General features: G+C 42.0%; 1 protein-coding gene across 2 annotated transcripts in view; it reads right to left on the reverse strand.

The window, feature by feature from the left end:
* kirrel1b (kirre like nephrin family adhesion molecule 1b) overlaps positions 1 to 18080 on the reverse strand; it is a 63771-nt gene that overhangs the window by 23345 nt on the left and 22346 nt on the right. For both annotated transcript variants that reach the window (XM_041055581.1, XM_041055580.1), the window contains exon 2: positions 2367 to 2516. In XM_041055581.1, the coding sequence (XP_040911515.1) occupies positions 2367 to 2516 (150 nt within the window). The remainder of the gene's footprint in view (positions 1 to 2366; positions 2517 to 18080) is intronic.

Consider the following 18080-nt stretch of genomic DNA (forward strand, 5'->3'; position numbering starts at 1 on the left):
AGGAGAAGAAGGAGGAGGAGGAGGTTGAGGATGAACAATAAACTGCCACCACTGATGCCTGCAGGTACGCAATAGACGAGTGTGTGTGTGTGTGTGTGTTTTAGGTATTTGCGTTGACACATGTAAACATGATACACATGTACACGGACACGTTGCTGTACACAGATCATAGATTTTCTTCATGCATCATGCATTTTATATTTACATGCGCAACTATGTGATGTGATGTCAGGAAACTGTTTTTGTCAGTGAATGAATGCAGATCTCCTGCATGCGTGTGGGTGTTCAAACTGCAGGTATGAATTTACCGCACGCCCACTCTGTCATCAGCAGCTGTATAAAATCATACAGGGCACATAACAACAACCTCTCACACATCATGTTTCATGCACCTGCAACACATCATTAGATCAGAATAAATTAATGTTATTTGTTGGTGCGAATATTAACAACTTACAGACTTCCCCCCGTGCATGATACAACTTCATGTTCACAATGTGAACAAGAGAAGCAAACGACTGAGAGACAATATGTCAGAGTTGAGGGAAGGAATGGCAGCACAGACAATTTGAGGATAAAGAATGGACAGAAGGTGATGATAGATGGTTGAAAAGCAGCGAAAAAAGAGACAGAGAGGACAACATGTTTATCAAACGCCGGTGTGTTTGTCACCGGGACCATGCTTGCAAAAGGCTACAAGGACAAAGGGAGCATTACCGACAGAGAGAAAGAGGGAGGAGGAAGGGATGGGAAGGAGGGAGAAGAGAGCAGAGGGAGAGAGAAGGAAAGCAACCGAGGGGATCTAGGAAATACACAAAGCAAGTGATGATGGAGCTGTGGTTTGAAAGATAAGAGAGCGATGGAATAAAAAGAAGGATGGGAGAAAGAGAGAGACAGAGAAAGAGGGAGGGGGGGAGTGCTGACCTTTACTGAACCTGTGAATTAAATTGAGCTGAACACAAGATTCACATCACATGTCAGATTATCACTTGAGTGACAATGTGTATGTGTTTAATGTGTGTGTTTAATGTGTGTGTGTGTGTGTGTGTGTGTGATGTGTTTGTATGCTATACAGTATGCTTTGTGTCATTCTGACATTATTAGATTTGTCGGTTAAGTAAATATCTGTGATATTTTCACATTTAACATTTCACGTTATGTTCACATGCTTCAGAGTTTCATGCTGGTAATGAAAGCTTTGTCCATTCACTTTTTTTTTTCTTGAGAACAAAGAGAATAAAGAGTTTGAAATTAGGGCAAGGAAAAATATGTATTTAGGATAAAATCTGAGTTTCACTCTTTGTGGCTTCACTGACAGAAACTTGAGAAACAAGATAATCCTGCCCACAGTTTGTTTGACAGGTGCAGAATCATTGCAACAGTCCTGCTTAGGATCAAAGATGTTGAAAAAAATAAAAAATAAAAATAAAAATTCTCACATACTCATGGAGAAATTCATTCATGGAGAAAAACAATAAAACAATAAAGCTCTCTTTGTGTCGACATGAGGCTCTTAACTGATTATAATGAAGCATTTAAGTTTTAATATTTCAGACAGTATTTAATTATCCTTCGGTGAAGTTTCTCATTTCTGGGATGGAGAGGCTTTTTACACCCAGATGAAAGTCTGAGGGATCATTTTCATTCCTTGCCAAAATTCGTCATGTGCAAAGAGTAAGAGCTATCAGCAGCTGCAGTCATAAAATGTCAATATCAACATTCTTAAAGCCACAGTGGTCAAAAGCTTGTTTGAATGCATTTTGCAAAATGGGGCTGAGGTCAGTGAAGGACATTTTTTCTTTCCGTCTTCTTCTCTCGGCTTCTTATTCTTCCATTTTGCACTTCTGAGTTTCCTCTGATCATTTTCTGAATGCAGAAAAAAAAACCTCTTCTCCGTCTGTTGTGGCTTTGACCCTTTGACTCTCCTCACTTTTGTTTGCATGTGATGCTTTCCCATCTCTGAAATGAATCGTATTCTACTGTTGCACTCACACTAAGTCATTCTGGATGTGCGTGTCGGATTAAAATGTAAATGCGAATGTGCGTCTGCTTTTGTCAGCAGTGTGAAGGATTTTCTCTAATTCAGCATGATATACAGGACTCATTTTCGCCCAGATTGTCACTCACACGCCTCTTGGCTCTTAACTCTCTCTCTCTGTACAGTGTTCGTTCCCTTAATATAAAAAAAAACCACTGCACTTTTCAGCCATAATGGCTTTTGTCAGGGTTCTTACAGTCAAAACTGAACCGAGACCGTGGCTGAGTTATTCCTCTTCTTCACTTCACTTTGATCCCTGCAGCTTGGTGAAGCCGCAAGGTTTTTTTTTTTTTTTCCCCCACTGCAGGATTTCTGTCCCCTTCCTCACCTCGCAGACCCTCGCCGATGCCGAGGGCCAGGCCGTCCTTGGTCCACTGGACGATGCCGCTGTAGTTGAAGACCACGCAGGACAGCACCACCCGTTCTCCCAGCACCACTGACTGGTCCGCGGGCTCCTGGGAGAAGCGAACGCACCACACTGCAGCAGAGGGACAGAGAGGGAAATCAATTTCAAGTTCCTTGCATTGTGACCTGGCCGTGAGCTGCCATCTTTTATTGCACTGTATCGAGCTACACAGTCCCTGTCCGGTCTTATCGACTCATGCTTGTCCATATGGTGGCTGTTGGGGTGATTTGTTAAGTGTTTTTATTGTGTATATGGTGTTTTTATTGTCCTTTTTTATTATGTGCTTTTATTAAGAGTGCGTTTTAACATAAACCCTGTGTGTGAGGGAAATTTCTCTTACGGGACAGTAAAGTTTTGAACTGAATTGCCTACATTTATGCACATATGGATTGCATGGACAGACGTGGGAGAACTAATAGATTTTATTTTAAAAAATCATTCTAATAATTTCTCTTGTTGACTGGACCCAGAGCTCTGTTGTGTAAAATTTGCATATTTGTCATTTCTTTGTGCCTTCTGCCTCCGTGTTGTCTTTTTCTCGCCCCCTTTTCTAGCCCGCTTTTATTTCTTGTCCCCTTTTCAAGGTTTTCCCTGGACCTCACTGAGGCTTATGTGTGTCTCTGCGTGGGTATGTGTGAATGAGAGTGTGTGTGTGTGCGTGCACAGAAGTGTAACCGCGTGCTTGTGTAGCAAGAACATCATTGCCAAGCTGTGATACAGCCTGTTCTTTTTCATCACACAGTACAAAGGATTTTGCTTACACACACACATTTCCTCCAGCAAAATAAGCCTTTTGGCTATTGCAGTGCCACTAAAAACACGGATATAAAAACTACATGTGTAGCGCAGGCATACATTAACGCTCTCGCATAAAGAGAAAGTGTCAGGTGAGGAGGCGAGGCACTAACCCGGCGCTGTTTTCAGCCGTTTGCATCATCAGGTAAAATTGTTTCATATTCCAGAGAAACTCTTGCAAGAAGGCGCGTTAATTAAGGCAGAGAAGGAGACCGTGGTGCCTTATATGACACGTGCACATGGGCGTGCATGAGCACACACACACACACGCCGAGTATTACACAAACAGAAGCTGCTGCACACATGCAACATTGAACATCACACCCAATTTATGCACTTGTACACACACATACACCTCACTGAGTCACTCACGTACATGCAGTTCCACACTGAGTCATGCACACGCATATACACACACACGCACACACACTTCCACAAAGTTAGTGTTTGTCTTCCCTTGGGCTATTCTGTTCTTGGATCATGGTTAAAACAATCCTATTAGCTAATTAAGGCAAAACTGGTTAATAAAGCAGAGGGACACGTCTCAGAGGGATTCAACCACAAAGGTGCAAACAACAGGAGATTTACTGATTTGTCAGGAGGATTACACGACCTGTCATGTTACTTGTGAAGTAGGCTCCTTTACTGAAGATGTGAATCTTCACACTTCACTTGAGGCACTTTGATGTTTCATCAACTTTCCCCGCCGAATACTGAGTCGGGAAGACGAGTGCAGTGACTGTGAGCTGATAGTTGTGTTAGCCATTTGAAGTTAAAGGGAAAATCCACGCTAAAACACTTTTCTCTTGTTTAAGTAGCTGTTGTTTATAGTTTTTTCTTATTGTAGCCACACATACAACAGATGATACTATGATGAAATAATACAGACAGATAACAGAGTATTTTCTCAGCTGGATTAAACCTCAGACCAGGTTTTTGTTGATTTAGCAGCCTGGTTATGGAAAAGCCTTACACTGGGGTCTATTGTTTTCTCTAAGACATTTTATTTATGCTCTCACATGCTCAGTCGAATGTTTGAAGTCATATGTGACCAGTTTGAATCTGGTTCAGGACCTTTGTTGCATGGTTGCACTTCCTGTCAATCTCTGCTGCATCATGATGTCAAAGGTGACATAAGATTATTTGTTCGGCCACGTTGGTTAAAACATTGACCACTCTCGACCTCTGACTTTGGCCACAACAAAGGCCAGAGTCAAATATGGAGTAAATTCACTGGAGACGCAGTGATTCAAAGTTTGAAACTCAAAGACTCCTCAACAGGCCACAGTGCAATGCAGCTACACAGCAGTTTTCAGTGAATGGTACAACTCTCTACACAAAAACCTCAATTAAAATACAACCCACAGTTCAACACAACAACAACAATTAGCACAAAATGAGATAAAAATTTAAATCAACGGTTGACAAATTAAGACTTGTCTGACAAAATGGGCACATCCTTATTTTTATTCATACTCTTAGTCTGTTGTGTACATGAAGAATGAATAAATATTATGTTATTTTATGAAAATAATGCGTTTTTGACTTCTCAAAACCTGAGGAGGAGTGATCATAATGTTCTCAGACTGGAGCTCTGCATATTCAGAAGGCAAAGAAAAATAGGGGAAGAGACAAAACAGTGAAAATGGAAGCTGCTGCCGTTTCCTACAGAGAAGAAGAAGAAGAAGGAGCTGCAGGGATGTGATATCCTGCTGACATGAGTGATTTACATGTGGGTCATGTTATGCATGATTTATGCAAAATTAACAGCTATTACAAGTGAGAGGGCCCTCTTCTTCGTGTCTAACTGCACAGAACAACGCATGTTCTTCTGGGACAGACTGTGTTGCATTCTTATGTGTGTGTGTGTGTGTTTGTGTGTGTGAGAGTGTGTGACGGGGGGGAGAGAGAGAGAGAGAGACAGAGAGACAGAGAAAAAGTGACAGAAAGACAAAAAGGAGGAGACATTTCTGTTTGTGCGTCTTGATATTTGAGTGTGCATGGATGTGTGTGTATATCTGTGTTTATGAGAATGTGGGTATGTATTTGTGTGCATATTTGTGATTTGTGCGTGTGTGTGCGTGTGTGTGCGTGTGTGTGTGTGTGTGTGTATGTGTGTGTGTGTGGCCTGTCAGCCTGCAGCAGGGACTCAGATCGCGGAGGAGAGAGCCGCACTGACAGAGAACAGAGATGTAATTAACCCTACGGGATACCCACCCTCCTCCCCCCCAACACACACACACACACACACACGCCTCCTCTATTTCTTCGGCCCCCCCTTCATTTTCAAATTCCCTGTCTGTCTCCTCTCCCATGTGTGCTCACTCACTCCCTTCCTATCTTCTCTCCTCCCTCCTTCACTTTTTCTCCCCTACCTTTACTTGTCTCCCATCTTCTTTCTCCTTGTCTAACGTTCTCTCTCTCTTGATCCTCCTTTTATTATTTCTTTCTCTCTCCAACCTTGTTTTCTTGTCCTCTCTTTCCTTTCATCTTTTCTTAGCACGCCTTCACTCATCTTTTCTCTTTTCTTTTCTCATCTCCTCCTTTGCTCTCTTTCTCTGTTTTTCTTCCCTCCTGCTCTCCACCTCCTCTTTCCTCCTCTCTAGTTTTCCAGCATCTCTGTCTTCTCCCATCGTTTCATTTAATCTCTCTCCATGTTTCTTTCTTCATCTTTTTCTATCATTCTCAGTTCCTCACACCCTTTTTCCTTCTTCCTGTCTTTACTGTGTCTTTCCTTTCCTCAGCCTCTCTCCTCCTCCTTCTTTCTTGTCTTCTCTTCATCTTTACCTCCCTGCCTCATTACCCTGAGGGATGATGTTAGGTATATCTTCTCTTCCTCTCTCTCTCATTGCATAATGTACCCAGTGGTACAATAGACAGAGTTTTACAATTACAGCCTCGGTGTCCAAACATATTATCCTTATTATCTTTTGTCCCCTTTTTTCCATCACACTGTTTTATTAAACATCTACACAAGTACCATCTAACTAGCTCTATATCAATTTATACACTTAACTTTTAAGTTGAAAGTACACACGTCTTTCTGTATTAGAAAAATGTCTACGTATTCCATTATACATGAGCTTAAGTATTAAGATTCAATGGAAAACATTGGCTTTGTTGGAACAGTGGAACTGTTCTGGAAAAAGATGTGCTGGTTGAAAACTGGGTGAAAAGTGAGGCTAAAATGTGAATATGATTTAGAGTGAAAATGAAGTCATATGTCTAAATTGGCGAGATTTTTAAAAATCCATAATCTGGGATGTGTTTATGCAGGAACTGTTCGGACCTGAGCCGGGCCTTAAAATGCTTAGGCAACACGCACCAGTTGCATCCTGCTGTGAGGCCCTCTAGTCAGTAGCACACGTTTTGTCAAACCATCCGTCCACTCCAACCTCCTGCCTTTGCTGACTCTGAGGCTATAACGTCAACGTCAAGCTTCTTCAGTCTTTGCTCTAGTGTTGTGTGCTAAACATCACAACACTGCTCAGCCAAATCAAATCAAAGTAATATCCTGCATTGCTCATGCTGGAATTTAAGTTAATAGGAAAGGAACTTGGAAACTGTCTTTATAAGACACAAAAAGTCAGTAGACATTTTGACTGCCATGGCTTCAAAGTGGGATGTTAGACGTGGTCACAGAACGAACTGAAAAACGCTTCCACTGTTTGAGCTGAAGACCTCCAATATGGCCGCCAGGGGCCAAAGACAATTTCCTGCAAGAAAACCATTCCTGTGTACAAATGAAAGGACAGTTTGTGAGGTTTGTAACCCTAAACTGCAGTCCTCCACACCCTGAAGCCTATATCCTCCTAACCCCCACCCCTAAAAACTGCCACGCTGACCCTCTACGTGTATTCATGTCCCAGCTCTGCCTCCAGGCTACAGCTCGCTCCCATTTCAACTACCACACACCACTCTCAGGCAGGAGAGTGCCGGGTCTATGTGTTTGTGTGTGAGTGTGCATATGTGAGTATTGTCCATGTTTACACGCATGCCTGCACACATATCTGTCATTGTTGTGTTGTGTATGCCGTGTGCATATATTTTCCATCTCTGAAAAGGCAGCAAAGGGCAGAGTGTGGACGGGAGAGTTAAAAAAAAAAGGTGTTTGCACGAGAGAGAGAGAAAAGAGACTGAAAGTGTGTGTGTGTGCGTGTGTGTGTGTGTGAGTGTGAGAGTGTGTGTGAGTGGGAGGGAGAGAGAAAGAGAAAACCATGGAAAAATAAAAGAAAGAGGTGAAAGAGAAGAAACAGTGAGGTTGGAGAGACACAGAAAGGCCAATATAAGAGGAAAATGTTTATGACATTTCATAGCTCACAAACGTACTCGAAAAGTTGAATGGAAAAGTGAAAATAAATTTCAGTCATTCTAATACTGCAAAAGAAAAAAAAAGTTTTTCACACTTGCTCAAAGTGGAAAATGTTGTTGCTAAAGCATTTTCTGAATAAATACTGGCTCGGGCTCTCTCTAAAGGCAGAACCAGCTTCATACTTTTTGGACTTAATGACATCAATCACCCACGACCATGGAATTGCATGTTGACTCTTCAAGGTTTCATCCAATATGGTTCACCATTTTTTTCTCCTTTTATTGATAGTGACAGTTGAGAGAAACAGGAAAGGTGGGGGAGGGAGGGGATGACATGCAGCAAAGGGCTGGATTCTAAACCAGGCACATGAAGTAAGAACTCAGCCTGGATTTAAGGTACGCGCTGCACCAGGGGAGCTACCTGGGCGCTCCAAACAGGGTTCAAGTGTTTATTTTCCTGATAGGAATACGTTTGCAGCCCATTTAGGTCTGCAGAGGGGTTTACATGGAGGCTGGGAAACATGCAACACACAACACAGTATACACATGAAGTTACCACAAAAAAGCAGCGTGAGTTTTCTGTCACATTACAAACCCATGTGTCCCTCCAGTCATTTACAAACAAAGGTCAGAATACAGGGACCTGTTTGTTTCTGATTGGCCATGAGGGGCGACTGCATCATTCCTGTGGGATGATATGTTCACTGTTGCCTTGTTTATTTTGATGTTTTGGAAATATCATTCATGTAACATTTATGTGCCTGAAGCATGCAGCATTAAACTGACAGAGTGAGCATGAAAGCAGACAGGGAGACAGGAAGGACAGAGTGAGACAGACTCAGAGGGACAGACACAGAGATCGTAACTTTGTCACTGTGTGAACCGGCTCACTCAGTGTTTGAGGTAAACAGTAGCTCTGTGATTTCCCAGTGTCCCCCTCTCCACCAAACACAGTTTTTATTTCCCCTCACAAACACTTCCAGCAGAACAGAGGAGCAGCGTGACGCCGAGCGCAGAGGAGCAGTTATTGGAAATCACCCACACACACACACACAAACTTACAAACTCATCCAGGGGCAATTACTAAAGTCTAGATGCCGAAACACACAATCTCATACACGCAGAGACACTGCATAAAGCTACGCAGGCAAACCGCATACGCACATGTTCACACACTCAATGCACAAATTACACAAATGCTCACAGAGCTCAACACACACTCAAATCTAAATGTACTCACTCACACAAACAAATAAACTCAGTTGCACTCCCAAAATCACAGCAAGACAGCATGAAGGGACACAAACCTGCAATTTTTTTGGCCTCTGCATTGAATCATAAAAACACACACACTTTATTTACAAGAAAATGAATTTAGGGATTAGCATTCTTGGGCCACCAGATTTTAAGGATTCTTATTCTTGGCTGCAGAAGATGAATTCAAACAGATAAGACAGATATGTACATATTTATAAACCGATATGATGTGATAACTCTGATAGGAGTTATTGCTCATAGGTTAGTGTCTTATGTGCCCAAAGCTTCACACTTCACAGTAATGTATGTACGGTCAATGTTTCAGTGCAGGGAGACAGTGATCTCTGTCCTTGCATTAATAACCGATTGACCATAAAAGTGGTTAGTAAAGGCCTTTGGTAACAGCCTAATAGGCTGATATCCATCCAGGATTCTGATCTCTTGTTTTCCTGATGTAAACCTCCGCATATTAATGTGCTCCTGTATGTGCTTTGATGCCCATTATGAATGAGGAAATTAAAGGGCATGTCAGTAAGCTCCTTTTAAGCTCGGCAGGAGGAGGAGAAGGAGAGAAACTCAGGCTTTGTTGAAGAAAACCTGCCAGCGAGCAGGTTAAGGTCAAAGAGAAAGAGAAAGACTTAGAGTTAAAGAGATCTCTGTTTCTGGCACTGAGTTTCCCTCAGCTCAAGATTAACAAACTGAGTTTTCACTAAGCCTGCTTTCTGGAATACCCCCCAGATGATCAGATAGTCTGAGCACAAGCCAACTGTTTAGCCAAATTACCTAAAACACTTTATTTGGAGTTAAAGTCGAAACTGAGTGCATCTGAGAAGAATTTGGCTTCTTGATGATGCACCGTATTCTTACAGGTTTGTGTAAAACTTTAGCTGTGCACTGCCAAACTGGGGTTTTGCTTGAGGCCTGTTTGACTGCCCATGTTTCTTGCTACATGTGACTTTATTAAAGCAATGTTATATCAATAAGCAGTCAATTAACTTGGTGAGTACAGTGTTATTATTACCAATAGGAATGATGACTAATACTACAGTTCTCTGAAATTTGTGAATGAGCAACATTTGTGAAATGTGACTGTGTGACCATTTGCATCGGTGTGCAATCAGTGCTCACAAATTGTTTTTTGGAAACAGGCCCCTGCTTCACAGGTTATTCATTCACTCTGTCTCACACACACACACACACACATAAATATAGCCACATGCAGAATGCTATTGAAGTTCAGCTTTGTAAAAGAGAGTGTGGTCTAATCTTCGCTGTAGTGCAACCAACCTGATTATGGTTCTGTGGACTTCAAACAACTGGCTTGTCTTAGTTTGACTCTTTTCTGGAAAAAAAAAGCAGGAGAGACACACAAACACTGTGTGCACATGCTCCCAGGCACACACACAAAAACACACACTCACACACTCGCAGCAATCCCTCCCCTCTCTTCCTATCCTCTTCTCCCTGCAGCTCTCTCTCAGTCTCTCTAATTGACTCCTGCTTTCTTACATTTTATTTCATCTCTTATTTCAGTTTTATTTCCCCCCTTTTTTTATGATCCTCTCTGTCTTCAATTATTCATCCCTCTATCTTTCTCTGTCTGATTTCTTTCCATCTGGTCTTGGTGATGTTTAATTCACCTCTTCATTTGGAGTTGGGGGTGAGGGGGTGGGAGGTGCGGGTGGCGGTGGGGGGGCTGCTACTGCTGTGCTCTGTTAATTGGTTTTTAAGAGCGGTAAGTACACACACATGTACGCACACTCACATTTGCACATATACTCTTGCACACACACACACACACACACACACACACACACACACTCCCCTCCCTCTGCCGTTAGAGCACACTGTACATGTCTGCTAGCATTAACATCACCAAATGAGCACAGAGTGAAAAAGCATGTGAGAAGAGAAGGGCAATTGTGTATATAGATGTGTGTGTGTGTGTGTGTGTGTGTGTGTGTGAGCGTTCTTGCATACCTACCAAACAGTGGACCTCCCCGTCTTTATACACTCAACAATAGTGGACTGAACCAACCAGGTACATTTTGGAGGCACACTGCAGGAACAGACAAAACTGTTCCATCTCCATGCTGCATGCAAAACATTAGCCAATCATGGTTTTCCATGACTTAACCTCCTACTTCTAGCTCTCTGGAGGGGGCCAAAGTTCCCCCCTCAACCTCTGCAGTAGGACTGGTTTTGATACTCCAGGTACCAACAACGAGAGGGATCTGAGCCAGACACAGCGCCATTTGTGCCTCACAACTGTGAACAGACTCCTCCATGCCACCAAGACCCCTTCTCACTGAGAGCTTTTCAGTCTTCATTTTGGGTTTTGGATTTCAAAATTCAATGAGCCTCAAAAGGATCAAACTCACATCCTCAAATCTTCCAAGCAGTCCTCTAACACCATGAGCTTTTTCGTCTGACAATCAAGACTTATTTCCTAGAACCTGTCAATGTTTACTTTGGGTGTTGCACTTCGAAATTCATTGCAGTTCCTATGGATCAAACCTAAGACCTCAAAATTCTAGAGCAGTCCTCTTAATCCCTCTGCTATCTGAACAGAAACTCTTGGGCTCTGTTTATTTTCTAGATTTTGACTCTTTCCGCTGGACACTGCGCTTCAAAATTGAACGCGCCTCACCTCACACTGGTCTGAGGTTCAATTTTTAGGAGATTTAGAAATCCAACACTCAAAAGCGTAGACTCAAAGGTTGTACGTAGTACAGCTCATATGTTATAAATGTTGTGGTTGTGAGGTCAAGCTTCAGTTAACTTAGTGAATCCTGAGGTCTGACTTCCAAAGAAAGGACACAAAGGGTCTAAGAAACACTGATCAAATGGTCCAGACTAAATGGCTCCAGGAGTCATTGAGAAGTTTTGAGACCATGATCATTGTGATGCTCACTGCTACATTAATGGCTGCTAATATACAAGGCTTGCTCTCTCTCTCTCTCTATCAACATGTATATGTAGTTTTGAATTACATACATTAATGGTTTTTCTAAATAGTCCTGTGTTTTGGCTACAGCAGTCGTATTATGTTTAAAGAGCTTAATTAAAAACTGTGTGTTTCAACAGTCCACTGTTGACAGGGTAGGAAAGTACGAGTGTGAATTTGTGTGTGTGTTTGTGTGAGGAGGCGGTGGGCTGTGTCTGTGTGTGTATATGTGTTTTTGGTGCATGTCAGAGCGAATGCGTATGAGTGAGCAGGTCAATGTTGTGAATGTTGCATTCGATAAAAATTAGACCGGGTGCATGGATGGATGTGGATGTGTGTGTTCTTCTATCTGTACTTCTATCTTTACGAGGACCAATCTGAGGCCATGCAAGTGAGGACATTTTTGGGAAGTGTGGACATTTTGTCCACAGGAAGTGTCCTCAAAGGGCTGCTAGAGGACTGAACCTTTGTTTTAGGGTTGAAGTTGGAATTAGGTTTAGGCTAAAATTAGGGCAAAGGACAAGGTTGGAGTTTCCATTATATCGACGAGGGTCCTTACAAGAATAGAAATATTTGTGTCTACCAGATGTGAAGAATACAATAATAAACACATAATGTAAGCGAGTTTTACAGCAGGTCTTTTATGGTAGAAAATAATTTATATTATATAGAAAAATATATTTATTTTTTTCATAATGGATGTCATATTGTCTGTTTTTTATCATCTTTGACTGAAAATTGAAAATTTTCCACTTATGTGCAGAAACACTCACTGGCACACACACAGAGCCTTGACATAATATCACTTTATGAAGCTGTAATGGCTAATGTGTTGGCTAATGTGTTGCCTTCTTACACAAATTCAGCAGACACAGAGCAGCATTAGCATTCATCTGATCGCTGAGAATTCCCGTATTCACTTTGCTTTTAGTTTTGTTTTGGTTTCCAACTCAACCACCTGTGGGTTTGTCAGAGCTTTTTTTCACTGGAAACAGTTGCCTGCTGCTGCTGCAAGTTGAGAATACTGAGTGAACCAAGTACACTTAACAAACGTGCTGGAAAAATAAAGTAAAAGACACTAAAGACCTGCAGAGTTGGGTGATCTTTGACCAGGTCCTTCTTAAATAAGAGATTTTGATCTTGACAAGATCTTTTTTACCCGGTTAAATAAAGGATGTGGTAAAAAATTTTAAGACCAGATCCAAATCCAAAGTTTGCCAGAGATAATAAATATACCACCTTAAAAAATGTGAAAATTTGCATAAAACATCAGAAACACATCTGCAGTAAAATTTCTTCATTCCATGTATTGAGGCAGCCGTAAAAATGGTATGTTGTTTGAATATTTCACTACAAATCAGAACTGAAGCACTGGAGTGAGTAGTTAGGGAATATTTACATGACATAGTGGAATAATGTGGAAAAAAGTTTACTTAAAGGGGAATTTAAGAGGAAAAAACAGCTCATGGTGTTAAGGTCAAATGTGTGTGTCAATCTGTGATATTAAAGAGAACTCGTACATAAAAGCACTTACAGTATGTGAGCAAGTGAGTGACTTACAACTGAATGTCTGCAAGTATCTCCTCTGTGTGTGCGTGTGTGTGTGCGCGTGTATATTCTGTGCATTCCCAGACAACGCTGCAGCCACATCATTAGCCACATCCTCTGACTCCAACCTGGACGTCGGATCAGAGGAATGGAACTAAGTCGGGAGCAGATTAGTCATTATCCAAATAACGACCTCGCTCAGCAATGGCTGTGCAATTTCCCCTTCAATAAGAATTGGTGATGTGAACTCCACTGAGGCAGAGAAGATGAGATTCTGCTGTGAAGTGAAACAGTGAAGAGAGAAATAACCTCGCTGTAGCCCTGTGAACAAGAGGAGGGAAAAAAAAAACTTAGCTGCAAACAGGAATGAGGATACTCTAATCATAATGATGATGGGCAAAAAAAAAAGAGTTGATGAAAAATCTGAGCTGCTACTGCCACAAAAATGAATTGTTCATGCAGTTTAATCTTACTGTTAATGAGCTACAGTGAATTTTCATAGAGGTACTGCAGTAATGCAGCATGAAGAAGAGCTGGGCTGCCTTCCAAGAACTAGAAAAGCTGAATGTAAATGTCAAGTTTTATGCTCACTCGAGGTAAAAAAGAAAGGTCTGCAGGTTAAAAAATTCTTTGTGAGATGCTCTGTGCAAACCGTGACCTTCCAGTCAAAAAGAGACGTACATGTTGTTTCCCCGAAGTATAATGCTCCAGTGTATCTGTAGTTGGTGCCTTACAGTATGCAAAGTGCATCCCTTGATTTCCATCTTGAAAATGGAAGCATGAAATATCACTTACACTATCCGACACGAAAGCACGATAACAACTTGCCAAATAGAAATCAGTTCTTGAAAGTCCGTGTGGAAATTAAATTTATTTCCTTCAACGTGGCTGATGGAAACACACCTAATTTGCATTTTATTTTCTTGCCTGCATTTCAAAAATTCACTTAAAATTCCCTCCCTTTCCCACAGCGACTGCCTGACATTTTTCTTGCAGTTCCAACACTTCCTAATGCACAGATATAATAGAGCTGCATTGAGAGGGTGTGAGAGCTTGCCAAAGCCGTGCGTTGGAGGCCCTTTTTTGTCAGAACTTCACAGCCCAGCAGCTTTCAACATTCATCATTTTTTTCCTCTGATGTAAGTGCAAGATACCTCAGCTACTACAGACTTTGAAGATCTGATCTTGCTACTGCAAAGAACGTAAAATATGAAAAAAGGCCTTTCAGGTCTGTATATGCTAATTTGGACTCTGTCACATACTGTATGTTTTAGATGTAGCATGTGGAATTATAGTTTAGGGAATCTCTGTATTCCCAGCCTAATCCTTAATTTAAAAGCAATGTGTTGAGGCAATATTTGAGAGTTTGGGCCCATTAATTGTCCTAATTTTCAATATTACACAAGGTTTAAATAATAATTTAGCTCGTATCAGTATATCAAGCAAAGATGTACAAAGAGACATTAAAACATTAAACTTTTTTTTAAAATAAAACACCCAAAGATTTGTGTCTTCTGTTAATACAGTGGTATTCGTGGTACTTAGAGCTCGGTGCTGTGGCGTCACTGCACTGCATTTCCCAGAGATCACCTGTCAATCACACAGTGGCTGGGCATCACGACTCTGCACAGGGAAGTCCTGATTTTCAAGTTTGTCTCTAGGCGAGCGGGACTCTCTTTGCCCTGATAATTAGGCTGAATTAAGTTTGTCTTTGGGAAAATACATTTTTAAAAGTGATCTTAGGGAAATTTGCTGCCAGGGCAGAATTAAGGTAATAGATTGGATCACTGCTCTAAATGGAAACAGTCTCTCTCCTACACTCTCTCTCTCTCTCTCTCTCTCTCTCTCCATCACGGAAGCAATAGCAAGGAAAAGCACAGCTGCAGCCTCTCAAAGCAAAGACACTCTGACAGAATGGCAGAGCTCAAACTGCTGCGCAGATTTCCTGTAGGATGAAGTTTTGTTTTCTGTTGATGAAATTTTGAGTTTTGAGTAGGTGGGGCTTTCTGTTTTTTTTCTGGCTTTCACTGCTCACACTGACAACAGACTGTAGAAATACACTGACATACTGTTGTGTTTGGGATGTTGAGTTTTATGTTTTTCACCATCTAGGTTTTGAAAACATACAGGGGAAGCCTGGGTGAAGCTAAGGTGGAAAAGGAAGCAGCAGCCACCATCGATAAAAACTCAAGAACAACAACCAGTCTACACCCTTTCCTCTCATGCATGTCATCTGAGTTACACTTCGGGTTTAATCGATACAGCTGTCCACACCTGCCGTGCAACAGAACGCACTTCACTCACACTTCACATGTAACTGTGAGCTGAAGCATATTTCTACACTTCTGGTGCACAGCAGTACCACGGCTGATTGGCTCCAGTGACACTAACGAAGTACTAAACCTGCTGCTGATGTGCTGCGCTGTGCTGTGAAGAGGCTGGTGTGGACAAGGTGTAAGACACCCGTCAAACAAACAAACACTCCTGTCATACAAATTTGTCTTTAAGCATTAATAACTGCATAATAAATTGTACGTGTAAAGAGTTTTTTCCCACTTTTTGTTGCTATAAGGTTCCTTAATGTTTCCCGTTAAAGGTTTTTTTCCTTTACCAAAGCAAGTGTCTAACTATAGAGGAAGTTTCATGTCGTACAAATTGCAAAGCGCTGTGAGCCTTGTGATTTTGACTTGACTTCATGGGTCGACAAGGGTCATCTAAATGCTACATTAGAGAAATGACATGCATGTAATGGATTGTGGGGAAATGAGGGCTGCAACTAAATTTGTACAAAAGAAGACATTTATTTGTCTTTTGGAGGGACAGGCCTTGCTGGCTGATTGGGATATAAACAGTCTAAACATGAAGGATGTGACCCCTGATCTGGGATACTGTATGAGTTTTACTTAGTGCCAGCCTTCAGCAGAAATTAGGCATTTCTGAATTTTTCACTTGGCTTCAGCATCAAGACTGAATGGCTGGAGCCTGAGTTATTTCTCTATTCATTTACAAACACAAACAGAAAATGCATTGTTTCCTCTGAAGAAGGTGGTTTCTCTGGAAAAGCCTGACATAACCAAACACCGAGACTTCAGAGAAGCAAATAAAACAGCTGTTATGAACTCAACTATTTTTTCTCATGAATCATCGCCGTCTGGGCTTTGTGTCGGCAGAAGTGACGTTACAGTTACCGTGCAAATGTTTTGGGTCATTACTTGAACCAAAGCTGTTGGTCACAAGGTGTTGAGCGGAGCAACTGAGGACATAAACAGAGAAGTACAGCAAGTGACTGTCGCTCTGTCCCTCTGTCTGTCTGTCTTTTTGTTTGTCTCTCTGCTGTCTGATTCGATTTGTATCCAGCTGTGGATCACTGCGTCTCTCTCTGTCTTTCCCTTTTCCTCTGTCACTCTCTTTCCAGCTCATCCTTTTTTCACTCTGTAGGCGTGTCTGTCGGTCTCTGTCAATCACTCTGGGCTGTGTGTGTGTGTGTACACATGCATCTGTGCGTATGATTTTTTAAAACTCATCTCCCACTGTCTTCATCTCTCCATCTCTGTGCCCTCTCCAGCTCTTGTCTCCCCTCTCTTATCTTTCCACGTCTCGCTGTCAGTCTGTCTATTTCAATCCGTCTGTTTATCTGTTTATCCCGATCTGTTTTGGCTCGTTTTTTTCTCTTCGAGATTGTGTTGCTGTGTTTCACACACACACACACACACACACACACACACACACACACACACACACACACACACACACACACACACACAAATATGAACATATGCACACATCAGGCTGTGTCTTCCTTCTCGGGCTCCTTAGGGGACATGTAAGTGGGACAAGGGGGAGAGAACAAACAGATCAAACTTCAATCTAGGCTTTTCACTCTTTCCTCCTCTTTCTACGAACCCTCAAACCCCTGACACACACACACACACACACTCCTCCTCTTTCTCCTCCCCTCCTTCTTCCCCTCCTCCTTTTCCACGATACGAACTCTCTCCTTTGCCCAGACCCAGCAGCCTGTTTGGCAGGGTTGGCTTGTTTCAGACACACACACACGCACGCACTCAATCACTGGTACACATGTGCACACATGCGGGGGGTGGGGGGGGGGGGGGGGGGGGGGGGGGGGCACACAGACAGAAACACGTCATAAAAACTTCTAAAATTGCTAATTGGCTTGTTGAAAGTGAAATATTTAAAATGAACCATGAATTATATAAAGAGACATTGATTGTATATTTGCTGTGTGAATAAAACATGAACATCCTGTGTTTCTTCTCCCTGTCTCGCGCTCTTCCCCCCCCACGCCCTGTCCCTCAGTGAAATTCAGTTCGGTTCAGTGAAGCTTTACTGCCACTATGTTTGAAAAAGGATCATAAAACACTCCAAACAGAGTGAAGTAAATAATAATATTAAAATAAATACATTTAAGAAAGTAATGATATACAGCATGGAAGGAAAACAACTACTTTTTCTCTCTCAGCTCCCATGTTCCCACCGTCCAGGTCATTGTGTCTCTGCCTGTTCACACTTTCTAACCTCACTCCACCTCTCTCACTTTCTCTCTCTCTCTCTCTCTCTCTCTCTCTCTCTCTGTCTCTTGCTTGCATTTTTTCTTTCTCCTAACACACCCCCTCCATACCGCTGTCTGTCAAACTCCTGTCCAGAACCTGGCAGGGGTGAAGAGTTCAAACTAGTAACTCATGCCCACAAGTAAGTTATTTTGGTCCTGAGGTTTTCTGTGAGTACTGAATTCATGCCTTCATATTACGTAATAT

The sequence above is a fragment of the Toxotes jaculatrix genome, chromosome 14 (assembly GCF_017976425.1).
Source record: "Toxotes jaculatrix isolate fToxJac2 chromosome 14, fToxJac2.pri, whole genome shotgun sequence".
Classification (NCBI taxonomy): Eukaryota; Metazoa; Chordata; class Actinopteri; family Toxotidae; genus Toxotes; species Toxotes jaculatrix.